This window comes from Mauremys reevesii, linkage group 2 (assembly GCF_016161935.1).
Source record: "Mauremys reevesii isolate NIE-2019 linkage group 2, ASM1616193v1, whole genome shotgun sequence".
Lineage (NCBI taxonomy): Eukaryota > Metazoa > Chordata > Testudines > Geoemydidae > Mauremys > Mauremys reevesii.
Window position 1 is genome coordinate 204331049 of NC_052624.1, and position 14378 is coordinate 204345426.

The window sequence follows — 14378 nt, forward strand, 5'->3', positions numbered from 1 at the left end:
AAACCACGTTGACTATTTCCCAACAAATTATGTTCATCTATGTGTCTGACAATTTTGTTCTTTACGATAGTTTCAACCAATTTGCCTGGTACTGAAGTGAGGCTTACTGGCCTGTAGTTGCCAGGGCTGCCTCTGGAGCCCTTTTTAAAAATTGGCATCACATTAGCTATCCTCCAGTCATTTGGTACAGAAGCTGAGTTACAGATGACAGTTAAAGCAACAAAGAATCCTGTGGCACCTTATAGACTAACAGACAGATGACAGTTAGTAGCCCTGAAATTTCACATCTGAGTTCCTTCAGAACTCTTGGGTGAATACCATCAGCTCCTGGAGACTTATTACTGTTTAGTTTATCAATTTGTTCCAAAACCTCCTCTAATGACACCTCAATTTGGGACAGTTCCTTAGATCTGCCACCCAAAAAGAATGGCCCAGGTTTGGAAATCTCCCTCACATCCTCAATAGCGAAGACCAATGCAAAGAATTCATTTAGTTTCTCTGCAATGGCCTTATCGACTTTGAGTGCTCCTTTAGCATCTCTAAAAGCAGCAAAGAGTCCTGTGGCACCTTATAGACTAACAGACGTTTTGGAGCATGAGCTTTCGTGGGTGAATACCCACTTCATCAGATGCATGTTAGCATCTCGATCGTCCAGTGGCCCCACTGGTTGTTTAACAGGCTTTCTGCTTCTGATGTATTTAAAAAAATATTTGCTATTACTTTGGAGTCTTTGGCTAGCTGTTCTTCAAATTCTTTTTTGGTCTTTCTAATTATATTTTTACACTTCATTTGCCAGAGTTTATGCTCTTTTCTATTTTCCTCATTAGGATTTATCTTCCACTTTTTAAAGGATGCCTTTTTGCCTCTCACTGCTTCTTTTACTCTGTTGTTTAACCACGGTGGCTCTTTTTTGGTTCTCTATGTTTTTTAAATTGGGGTATACATTTAAGTTGAGCCTCTATTATGGGGTCTTTAAAAAGTTTCCACACAGCTTGCAGGGATTTCACTTTTGGTACTGTACCTTTTAATTTCTGGTTCACTAACCTCCTCATTTTTGTGTAGTTCCCCTTTCTGAAATTAAATGCTACAGTGTTGGGCCGCTGTGAAGTTTTCCCTGCCACAGGGATGTTAAATTTAATTATATTATGGTCACTATTACCAAGCGGTCCAGCTATATTCACCTCTTGGACCTGATCCTGTGCTCCACTTACGACTAAATCAAGAATTGCCTCTCCTCTTGTGGGTTCCAGGACCAGCTGCTCCAAGAAACAGTCATTTAAGGTGTCAAGAAACTTTATCTCAGCATCCCTTCCTGAGGTGATATGTACCCAGTCAATATGGGGATAGTTGAAATCCCCCATTATTATTGTTGAGTTTTTTTATTTTAATAGCCTCTCTAATCTCCCTGAGCATTTCAGAGTCACTAACACCATCCTGGTCAGGTGGTCTGTAATATAGCCCTACTGCTATATTCTTATTTTTCAAGAATGGAATTACTATCCATAGAGATTCTATAGTACAATTTAGTTCATTTAAGATATTCACTTCATTTGATTCTACGCTTTCTTTCACATATAGTGCCACTCCCACACCAGTACGACCCGTTCTGTCCTTCCGATATATTTTGTACCCTGGTATTACTGTGTCCCATTGATTATCCTCATTCCACCAGGTTTCTGTGATGCCTATTATATCAATATCCTCATTTAATACTAGGCACTCTAGTTCACCCATCTTATTATTTAGACTTCTAGCATTGGTATAACCATTTTAAAAACTTGTCATTTTTTGGCTGTCCCCTATTGCATGATGTAATTGAATGGGACTTTTTTTTATTTGAGTTTCTCATCAGATCCTGCCTGTATATTATCATTTTCCATCCTCTCCTTCTTAGGACATAGGGAATCTCCATTTATAGATCACCCCCCAAGGGATGTCCAAACCACATGCTCCTCTGCACCTGTCAGCTTTCCCCCAGCACTTAGTTTAAAAAATGTTTGACGACCTTTTTAATGTTAATCCCCAGCAATCTGGTTCCGATTTGGTTTAGGTGGAGCCCATCCTTCCTGTATAGACTCCCCCTCTCCCATTCCAAGCTAAAGGACTGAAATCTTCAGTGTTTTGGCTGCATCCTGCACTAAATATAAAAAAGATCCTTACACCTGTCCCTTCTTTGTAGACCCATGATATCTAGCCGCTAGTATACACATTAAATAGCTATATTTACCTAGAGTTTACATGAATGGTTATTTTAGCACCATTATATCTCTCATAACAATTAATAAATATTGGTCACATTTTAAGCAGAAAACAACTTTGCCTTTTTCTGCTCCTGAATTATTTGTGAATAGGCATTAATTTCAATAGGACCACTCGTGCTTACAGCTAAGGCTTGTTCTTAAGTATCTTGCTGAACCAAGGTCTAAACACATTTATATGATGGAGTAATATAGATTTAAAAATTGTTTTAAAAATCCCAAGTTATTTCATATACATTTTAAAAGTCCGCAAGAAATGTGTGTTTTCTACATGCAAAAACTAGAAAAGGAAAAAGAAAATTCTCACACACAAAGAAAATTATTAGATCATAACACTGAATTTATTTTCTTTTGTCAAACAAAGGTAAAAATTTAGTCTTATAGCAGAAACTCAGTTCTTAACTAATAACTGCACTTCAATGGCAAGGTAATATATGGTCAAGATATAATGGGCAATCTTATATATAACATATATGCACAGTGAACGAATATAAATTGAATTTTCAGCCTGATCATTAATTTTTCGATTTAGTCATTCAAGTCAGGTCTTTGATGTAATTTTTGTATACATAAATACAATATATACTGTGACGGGTTGGATCATAGAAACCCCCCTGGGGCTGCCAACTGATGTGCCAAGACTACTACTTCCCCTGCTTTCCCTGCCAGCTTGGTACTCCAGCACCCTGTCTTGTTGAGCCAGACATACCAGTCTGCTCCAACACAGACCCAGGGTCTGAACCACGTGCCCCAACGCTGCAAGCTTAATTGAAAGCAACTTAAGAAGTGTTCCTATCTTTAACATTCAGATGCCCAATTCCCAATGGGGTCCAAACCCCAAATAAATCTGTTTTACCCTGTACAGAGCTCATACAGGGTAAATGCATAAATTGTTCGCCCTCTATAACACTGATAGAGAGATATGCACAGCTGTTTACCCCCCCCCCCCCAGGTATTACTACATACTCTGGGTTAATTAATAAGTAAAAGTGATTTTATTAAATACAGAAAGTAGGATTTAAGTGGTTCCAAGTAGTGACAGACAGAACAAAGTGAATTACCAAGTAAAATAAAACAAAACATGCAAATCTAAGCCCAATACAGTAATAAAACTGAATACAGATAAAACCTCACCCTCAGAGGTGTTCCAGTAAGCTTCCTTTTACAGACTAGTCTCTTTCTAGTCTGGGTCCAGCAATCACTCACACCCACTTTAGTTACTGTCCTTTGTTTACATGCTACCCTGAACACCCTCAGGTAGACTTCTTATGTGGATTGGAGCCTTCCAAGATTCATTGTCCTTTAAGTTCTTCTTGACTGGGCACTTAATTTGCACATTTCTTTCAGAGTGATATGGTGTTTGTGTTTTGTGAGAGAAAAATGATAAAAGACAAACACTGTATCATCCGTGGGCAAAGACTTCACAAAACAATTACTCCGTATCTGAGTCTGTATTCACCCACTAAGGAAACCTGCATAAACATTTTCAAAAGACAAGCCTGAGAGCTTACATTCATAACTTTGCTAGACACCAAGACCCATGTCTACACTACGGAATTATGTCAACCTAACTTACGTGGGCATATAGCCACCACAGTTATTAAATCACTTGTGTGTGTGGAGACACTTGGCTTCTTGTGTCAGCGGTGCACAGCCTCACCACGAGTTGTATTGTCAGTGTGGGATGGCTCCTGGAAGTCAGTAACAGTTGATGTAAGCAATAGTGTCTACACTGACACCGCTCTGACTTAATTACATCGACCATGATTCTATGCCACTTCGGGAGGTGGTGTTACTAAATCAACGCAGAGAGGTGCTGATGTCGGCAAGAGCCAAATTTAAGGGAAGACACTTCCACAGCTAGGTTGGCGCAAGGCAGCTTACGTCACTCTGTAGCATAGACCAGACCGAAAAAAAATGGTTTTGATAAAGAATGAATTTATGGCTTATTACAAGAAACTGCAACCCACTAACTCCTTCCCCGCCCTTTTTTGTCCTATGACTGCAAAGGTGTTAATGGTCCCTTAGAATATCTGTTAACTCCTTATTCTAAAGGATCTGTTCCACCTTGTATTTAGCGGTGACACTCTGAGTACCTTTTCTAGTCCTGAGGGAGAACTCTGTGTAGCCTGAAAGCTTGTCTCTTTCACCAGCAGAAGTTGGTCCAATAAAAGATATTACCTCACCTACCTAGTCTCACTAATATCCTGGGACCAACATGGCTAACACACCACTGCAAATATGGGGAGTATATAGTATTTTATTTTGCATAGTATCTTTCATACAAACGATATCCAAAAGTGCTTTACAGAATTAAATCATACTATTGCAGAGATAAATAAAAGTAAAGAGAGAAAAGTTAAGATATACAGGTAAAGGAGAAAAAAATATGCCTTCAGCTGTGATTTGAAAAGAGATAAAAAATCTTTTGGTACTGAAAGGATGCTTCAGGTGACAAGTAAATGGCATGGGATGTCCCAGATGGATAAGAAAAGGCTCTTGCTCAAATACTGACCAGACTGTGTTATGATAGAGGGAATAGGTCAATGATAGGTGAGGTAGTGAGGAGAGAAGTGGAATGAGACAAGTCAGTGAGACAGGCTGGAACAAATCCATGAAAGGTTTAAGAACAATGAGGGAAGTTGTTAAAAGGATCCTGAAATAAACAGAGCTAGTTAACATGTTTAAGGATGGGAGTGATGTGATTGTGCTTCTTTATGCATGTGAAGATGCTGACACCATTATTCTGCATGTGCTGCGGTCCTGAGAGCTGAGGCTTGGGATATCTGTGGAAAAGGAGTTCCAACTGTCAGAGTGAGATCAGAGGAAAATATGGATAAGGATTTCAGCAATAGTAGATATGAGGCAGTAGTACACAAGCAATGTTATGGAGCTAGTTACAGGCAGATTTGCAGACATATGTGTTTTAGTGTGATGCAAAGTTTATGGAGTAGAAACAAGTTGGAGGACTATGCTGAGATAGGTAACAGAGGAGACGAAGTTGGAATTTTTATCGTTTGTTTTTAAACTGGCATTTAGCTGAAGGATGTTGTAAAGAAGCCAAGAAACCACAAGTTTACTTAGTCAAGTTTGGCAGAGAGGGTAATGTTAATTTTGCACAAACCTTTAGCTGAATGTGTGTCAGAACTGTGGCTAGTGCAGATACATTGATCTATTTTTATTTGGGAACTTAAGATCACAATTATGTTTTTATCAGTCTGGAGGAAAGACTCTATAGACATAACTGATGTGCTAGTTATTTGAAATACTTGCCAGCATCTGTTGTCCTTTTTCCACAAATAATCACTTACATTATCTAATATATATAGTGCTATGTTGAAAATAGCTTTATTTACTACTTAAAACCATAGCAATCTGTTCACTTCCAACCCAATCTATGTAACAAATGCTAATGGAATTCTGAGTGTTGTACACGGTATTAATTTCTGATAAATATTGTAATAAATTCCTCCAGCAGAAGCCTTCTGTTTCATTGTCTTCTACTTAACTGAAACTAAAGTTACAATCTTGTAGTAACTGAACTTCATTTACCCTCGCAGTGTTTTATGAAAACATCATTTACTCTTACAGGTTTCATCTCAACAATTGAGGTTTACTATTTATCTGCCCTGTAGGATTAGTTAGTTATGTTTGGACTGCCCTTTTGCAAGTAAAATGCTATGCAAGTATTATGCATTATTAGTATATAATTTAAAATGATCATGTATTACTATTATTGCTTTTGGTTCTATAGCAGTGCTAATCAAACTCATCTTCCCTGCAACATTCTGAAAAAAAAACCCCACTAAAAACCTTTAAACTGTTACCACAAACAAGTTTACCACAAAGAATTTCCTGAACTATTACTGACCAGCATGGGTTTACGACCAGCCTTCTAATCCAATCATTCATCATTCCACAGGAAACATGCTGAATCAATATTGTTATAGCTTTGCTATTTCCCCCCGGGCCTCCACTATATGACGTCTTGAATATTGTTTTTGAACCATGCAGTAGCCGTGTAACAGAAGCCACTTTTCTTTTGGTTCAAAGGACAAAATACACAACTAGACATGATCATGCATACCAAGATTCAAACAAAAAGTTACCCAAGACTTTCTTCACACCAGGTCGTGATGGTGAAGTGGGAAACAGAATAGTTCTTGGTTGTTCTGCCGGACCGTCTCTGCAATCTTCACCTTTATAACCAGGACAACATCTCCACTCCAGTTCTGTTACTGTCTTATAAGCAATTGTATACCGAGGTCTGAAACTCATACGGTAGCTGCCAAAATAGAAAGAAAAAGTACTTAAAAGTAATCTATAATCATTCAGCCATTTATATCAGACCTAGATTTAAAAAGACAGTAATCAAGATGATTAATTAAATTAATAATATCCAGCAAGATTTATTTTTCTCTTAGATAGAACATAACACTCTAGTTATACATACACATGCACACCTACCCACAGTTGGTAAGAGTTAACAAACCTGATGTGCTGCCTGTATAAATTGGGTTTTCACACTGTGAACTAACTGATATACAGTAGAATGGGAAGTTATTGAGAGTGCTGGTGACTACCAGTGTTAATACTGCACTACTGATTCAACATCTTTCCCTCCCACTGAATACTTTTTCTCACATCCTTAAACACAGAGTAGCCGCTGAATCAGAGCCAATCTGAATCTCATAGCAAAACTTTTTCTGCCTATTTTGTCTCATTTAAAATACTGTTATTTTTCTGCATTATGTTGACTTAATTTTTTTTCCCAACATCAGCATTTGTGATATAGTGACCATTGTCAGAATTAGGTCTGAGAGTGGCTTAAGAAAAAAAGGTTTGGAGGTGGGCATAGAATAGGGATATGAAGGACACAGTCAGAAGAAAGATTTGGAATGATCAGGGGAGGGGAAAAAAGGAGATTAGAGGAGAGAAGTAGGAAGGAGTTAAGTTGTAGAGGATCTTGAAGACAAACCTACGTAGATGTGCACAGGCAGGGAGCCAGAAGAGACTGATTTCTGTTCTCAAAGTGGCTGAAGTTTGAAAGCTGCAACTTGGCCTAAAAAGATTACTCATTCAGAAGCACCGCTGGGCCTTGTTTTAGTCATTATTAGTTTTATTGGACCATCTTATGAGCATTTGAAAATCACATACTAAGCGTGCACAATAGAGTTTTTTCCCCTAAATTCATTAAATGCACACTTAAGAAAGGACCTGGTATGTGTATGTCAGTAGTTACCTGTATTATGAAGCCCTTCATCTCCCTCAGTACTTCAAAACCAGCCCTGATAATTTTCACACAATGTGGCTAGATTCTGGTGCCTCTGGTGGTAATGTCCAGGTGTTGTTTATCCAATAGTTCAAGATTATGGAATTACCATGTTCTGTGTACATTACTTTGTAACACCAGAGCTTTGAAATCCTAGAGAATGAAACACCTTGTTTTTTATAGTTTTTAATTACCCCCTCGTCCCACCAGCTCTTTTCTTTTTAGAAAAATCCAGAAAAAAAAATTAAAGGCAAATTATATATTTTAAGTTTCCATGGGTAAGCACTCTTAAGTCAGTAAATTACAAATTTATTTGGAATGTGTAACCTTAATTTTGCACCCTGTGTTTATGTATTACAACAATCTTTAATCAGATGATCACCAACTATTTCTAAATATCAAGTTTTTTCCCTATACATGATACATGTGGCATCTTGCAATTTTTTCATACTATATTGACAGACATCAGACCATCTTCTCCTTATGGGTCTATGCTGTATTTAAAACACTGAAGCAGGGCAACACAAACATCTCATTTCAGGGTAAGAGATGAGGAAAATAAAACAAACATGGGCTATTTCCTTTAACTGTGTCTCCATAAGTTATTACACTTAAAATAAAAAGTAACATGAACAAATACAGTGTTACCTATTTGTTTGAAATAATGCTTACACTGTGGATAAAATTAGTATGCTGTTGCTATCCTTTATACTGCTTAGGGTTTGGTTTGTTTTTTTGTGTCTCAGATTTGTTTAGGCTATCACCAGAACCCACAATCAGACAATGAAAAACACACACACTCCACAACTTTGATGTCAGTGGAAGAGTAATGCAACAGAAGGGAAGACAGGATAATAACATAGGACTCAATGGGAGTTTTGCCATTGACTTCAGGACCATATGGAGACAGGCAACACACTGCAGAGTGAGCACCACAGACAACAAGCTGACACAAAACAAACTATATATGAATGACTGTATTAATCATTTTTCTAACACTAAATTGGGAAGAATGTTATTGTTTAAATGGGACAGAAATCAACCACCAGACTCAAAAGTTTAAATCCTGCTGTGTTTGGGAAACAATTCCTAACACAAATGAATTTTAATATTATTTTAACTGTTACTCTTGCTGACTTCTTGCCACATGCAAAAACAATTGCTTTAGTAATTAGACATATTTTATCCAACATCTTCTATTTATTAAAATGTGTCTTTATCACAATCATAATTTTAATATAATGTCCTACATCTGGTATCCATTTACTGTCCCTCTATACTGCTAATTAAAATATTTAATAAAATAATTTTCTGGAGTCCCTGATCCTTGTGGTTATTTTATCTCAAATGCAGGAGTCCAGGGGATTTCTCATCTGCTACTCAGCTAATGTTAACAAAATAATAATCAGAGTGAGTCAGTGTATCATGGTTTCAAATTCTGACCTAGGGCACACTCATTCAGACTCAATTTCCAATATATTTTCATGAATGTAAAATTTAATCTCAGCAACTGTAGGTTGCACACAAGTTTATCATTTCTGTTATGATTTCCATCAACAGATCTAACAAATCCTGTTCGTAAATGCAAAGTACAGATGTCCTAGGTCAAACTCCTAAACATTAAATAGATTAATGTAGTGGAAAGTGGAACAATGAAAAAAAGACAACATCCTGGCCACCCACGACTTTCCTGTTCATCTTCTCTTGTTTATAACATTAAATCACTTATATTGCGTATGTACATTTTGTTAAGGTGCTTTTACTTTGAACTACTTGCTGGAGACAGTGTGACTGAGGATTAGTTAGATAGATATTTCAGTGGTTTGAGGGTCATTACAATATCTCTCAGAAAGAGCATCTAACTGGAATACAAACTTTGAACTCATAGGTCAATTTTGGTACGAAGGAGAGGCAATAGATACTCTCTGATTTCCATGAAACATTTAACTACTCTAAACTTGGTGTGTGTTCCATTCCACCCCTGTGTGGCCAAACTCCTTTTTGAAAATTAAGATATTTTGTTAATCTGCTCCAAATACCATTAGCTATGGTTTTGTAACAAACTTCTAAAAGACAAGGTTTAAAGGCATATAAAAAAAGAACTCTGACATAGAATTTATCGCACTTTACTCCGAAAAATTGTGTAATGAATTTTTTTGTAGCAGTCACTTTTGCAATTCATAATGCAACTATTACTCTTTACCCTGTGCACACTTTCCCTGTGACCTCCTTCATAGCTAAACAAGAAGAGATCATCTCAAACAATATTCAGGTAAAAATAAATCATGACAAAAACACACACAAGTATAAAAGAGGAGTGCAACAAAAATTAAAGCCAACCAGGACACATCTTATTCATACAGACAATTTACATATGATTTTACTACAATCCTTTCCTACTAATTAAAAAAATGAGTGATTACAGTATGCTTCCCATTACTTGATACACATGAGGTTATATACGGAAATACAACACAGTATGTCATCAGTTACATTTTTTTATTTTAATATTTAAAATGTATTGTAAAATACTTCCAATAATTTAACAAAAAAATAAGTCTAAAATATTGGGCTGTCCCTCCTATTTTGATTCGACAGTTTAAAAAAAACCCACATGGTAGGTCCCGTGAATCAAGAAATCCCTCACCAACCCTATTCCTTGTGAATTCTTGCAAAATTTGATAGCCCATGCACACAGCATACAGCTTACTCAGACCCACTGGCTCTGATTTGAGTTTCAGCTTTACCACATTGGGTTTAAACTCACCTGAATCTTAAAATAAAACTCCACTGGAGCAAAACCAATCAAGAATGCTTAAAATGCTTCAAAAGCCATACAAAGTTCTACACTGCTATTGTCATAAATATAATGGGAAGGGTAACAACCTTTATGTATGCAGTAACATCAAATCCCTCCTGGCCAGAAGTACAGAATCACTTACCTGTAAGGGGTTAATCAGTTCAATTAACCTAGCTGGCACCTGACCAGAAGGACCAATGGGAAAAGAAGATACTTTCAAATCTGGGGGTGGGGGAGGTTTTGTTTGTACTCTTTGTTTTGTTCCCTCTTGGGACAAAGGGAGAGACCAAGCAGGTAACCCAGCTCCTACTGAAATGATACGCCTAATATTACAGAAATTGTAAGTAATAGCAAGGAAATGCATTAGATTATCTTTTGTTTTAGCTTGTGAATTTTCCCTATGCTAAGAGGGAGGTTTATTCCTGTTTTTGTAACTTTGAAGTTGAGCCTAGAGGGAAATCCTCTGTGTTTTAAATCTTTTTATTACCCTGTAAAATTACCTTCCATCCTGATTTTACAAAGGTGCTTCTTTTACTTTTTTCTTTATAATAAAGTTCTTTTAAGAACCTGATTGATTTTAGCGTCCTAAACATAAAGGGTCTGGTCTGTACTTTTATTAAAGGCAATTGGTTGGTATATTATTCTCAAGCCTCCTCAGGAAAGGGGAGTGAAGGGACTTGGGGGGGATATTTTGGGGAAATAGGAACTCCAAGTGGTCCTTTTCCTGAATGTCTAAATCACTTGGTGGTGGCAGCAATACCGTCCAAGGACAAGGGAAGGAATTTGTGCCTTGGGGAAGTTTTTAATCTAAACTGGTGGAATATAAGCTTACGGGGTCTTTCATGTGGGTCCCCACATCTGTACCCCAGAGTTCAGAGTGGGGAGGGAATCTTGACAGCTATAATCTTCAAGAGAACTATAGGCATACAAATCTGTGTACCTTAGCATTTAAATTGGGATTTATGGAGGCACTCAGTCAAGCAGTCCCATCAACATCAGTGTGTCTAGTCATCTGAGTAAGGCAAACAAGATTTGACCTTAATGGCTTTCCACCATGTTCCCAACTACATAAAGGTTCATTTCCTTAATTGCTGTAGCATTTTGACTACTGATATATTCCAACATGAATGTTAAAATTACTCACACTAAGTAGTACATGACTACTCTCACACTGCGGATGTGTTTCTAGGTGATAATTAACAACATGCACCTAGTGTATACATCCAGTTAGTGATTTTCCCAGTCATTTCTGATTTTCATAGTCAAAACCAGTTACATAGCTGTTCAGTAACAATTGTTCTTCAAGGTGTGTTGCACATGTCCATTTCACTTTAGGTTTGTGTGCACCAGTGCACTGAAGACAGAAAACTTTTTCCCATAGCTGTTCTCACCAGGGCAGCTAATGCACCCTCTGCACCCTTGTGCTGCCAGGTCAGGTATAAAGGGTGAAGCCGCTCCATACTCCCCCTCCCAAGTTCCCTTCACACTGGAAGCCATGTTTGCTGGTAACTCCGATGTAGAGAGGAAAGGGGGAGGGTCATGGAACCAATATATTCAACACATCTTTAACAACAACAGTTACTGAACAGACATGTAACCGTTTTTTCTTCTTCAAGTGCATGCACGTGTCCATTCCAGTTTAGGTGATCTACAAACAATTCCAGATGGAGGTGGGTATCAGGGTCTACCTAAACAAGGACTGCAGTACCACTTTCCCAAATTCAGCATCGTCTCTTAAAGTCTGGGACGGAGCAAAATGAGCAGTGAATGTATGAACAGACGATGAAGTCACAGTCCTGCAAATGTCACTGGTCAAATGTGACCCAAGAAAGCAGCCTATGCTGCCTGTACTTTTGTAGAGGTAGTGGATCGTTAGCAATATCATAGCACAGAGGAATGCAGGAGGAGATTCAGGAAGAGCTCCTTTGCAAAAATGACAGGTTGCCCTTTCATTTTATCAGCAAAGGAGACAAATAATTGTGGAGATGCCCTAAACTCTTTAGTCCTGTCCAGGTAAAAGAACAACACCCTACAAATGGCTAAGGTATGAAGCTTTTCCTCACCTTTGTGAGAGAGACAGAGATTTTGGGAAAAAAAAGTTGATTCAATATATAGCCTGATTTATATGAAAGTCCAACACCACTTCAGTGAGACACACACTGTGTGGACGCAAACCAACTTTGACTTTGTAAAATACTGTGTAAGAAGGATCAGCGACTAAAACCTGAAGTTCCCCTACCCTCCTGACTGAAGTAATCTCCACCAGGAAAGCTATCTTCACTGAGAGATGAGAAAGAGAGGAAATACAGTAGAACTCCAGAGTTACATACACCTTGGGAATGGAGGTTGTTCATAACTATGAAATGTTTGTAACTCTGAACAAATGCTATGGCTGTTCTTTCAAAAGTTAACAACTGAACTCTGACTTAATACAGCTGTGAAACTTTACTATGGAGAAGAAAGATGCTGCTTTCCCTTTATTTTAGCAGTTTACATTTAATACGGTATTGTACTATATTTGCTTTTTTTGGGTGGGGGTCTCTGGTGCTGCCTGATTGTGTATTCAAATGTGGTGTGTGGTTGACTCGTCAGTTTGCAACTCTGCTGTTCATAACTCTGAGGTTCTACTGTAGCTATAAATTCAAATGGAGGCCCATTAAAACTGAGAGAACTACGGCAGATCCAGGATGGTGTTGGGTCCCTAATGGGATGAAATAGCCTGTCCAAATATGAAGGTCAGAGGACAAGAAAAAACAACAACAGATCTTCTGTCCACATATGGATGGAAATCTGCCAAATGAAGTCTCAGGGAACTGACAGAAAGCCCTTTTTCCTTTAGGAAAAAGTAATCTAAAAGTAATCTAGAATAAACTGAATGGGATCTTGTGCAGGACAGACCTCTTTCTTCTGGGACCACACAGAGAACCTTTTCCATTTCTTGAGGTAAGTATATCTGGTGGAGGGTTTCCTCATATTTAGCAGGACATTTTGCTCTCCAATGGAACAGCTTCCTGAGGCGTTAACCACTGAGCATCCAAGCAGTCAGATGCAGATGGAGCAGACTGGGATGAAGAACCCTGCCATGATCCTGGGAAACGATGTCCAAAACTGAGGGAGAGGTATGGGATCTCAAATGGAAAGGGCCCAAGAGGTCAGAGAACCCATGCTAACAGGGCCATGCTGGTGCTATCAAAATGAAACTGGCTTGATCCTATCTGAGTTTCCTCAGAACTCTTAGTAGCACTGGGATGGGAGGAAAAGTGTAAAGAATTTTCCCCTTCCAGCTTCTTAGGTAGACATCTGACAAAAACACTGGGCTATGGCCTGCCCTTGAACAGAACTGGTGACACTTCCTGTTTTGTCAGTTGGTAAATAGGTCTATTATTGGCATTTCCCAAAGCTGAAAAATGGAATTCTCCATGTCGGGTCTAAGAGACCATTCGTGATTGGTGCTGAATGATCTGCTCAGATGGTCCTGTAAACATTTCTGACATCTGAGAAGATGACCTGCTTTGAGCATAATCCTGCTGGGGAAGCAGAAAGACCAAAGGCTCATTGCTTCTTGCCAAAGGGGGTCCAAGTTGACACTTCCTTGCTTGTTCAGATAGAACATTGCCGCTGTGCTGTCTGTGCACACCTGCACAGAATAACCTCTGATGCGAGTTAGAAATGCTTTTGCAGGCCAGGCAAATAGCTCAAAGCTATTGAACACTGATGTGGAGGGAGAGATCTTGACTGACCAGCATCCCTGAGTATGGAGGTCTCTTAAGTGAGCTCCCCATCTGCAAGATGAAGCATCTGTGACCAGGTTCATGGAGAGCAGGGATGGGGCAAAGAGAACCCTTGTGCATACATTCACTAGGTCCATCCACCAGTCCATGGATGTGGACCCTGATCTATAGATTATGTATACGATTCCTAGTTATTTCTTTGACGGGTGACAGGTTCCTGTCCCAAAATCAAGCTCAGTATTATTAAGATTATTATATAGTTGGGAACCTTGATGTGCATAGGCACAAAACTTACACTACAGGAACTTTTTTTATAT

General features: G+C 38.4%; 1 protein-coding gene across 9 annotated transcripts in view; it reads right to left on the reverse strand.

The window, feature by feature from the left end:
* The window catches only part of EMILIN2 (elastin microfibril interfacer 2), a 66707-nt gene that overhangs the window by 29525 nt on the left and 22804 nt on the right, over positions 1 to 14378 (reverse strand). For 4 of the 9 annotated variants that reach the window (XM_039522428.1, XM_039522431.1, XM_039522432.1 and 1 more), the window contains exon 3: positions 6368 to 6543. The exons of 2 other annotated variants lie outside the window; for them this stretch is intronic. In XM_039522428.1, the coding sequence (XP_039378362.1) occupies positions 6368 to 6543 (176 nt within the window). Of the gene's footprint in view, positions 1 to 6345; positions 6544 to 7500; positions 7669 to 14378 lie in introns of those variants that run through there. 3 more of the 9 variants (XM_039522433.1, XM_039522430.1, XM_039522436.1) reach the window with 3 other exon arrangements.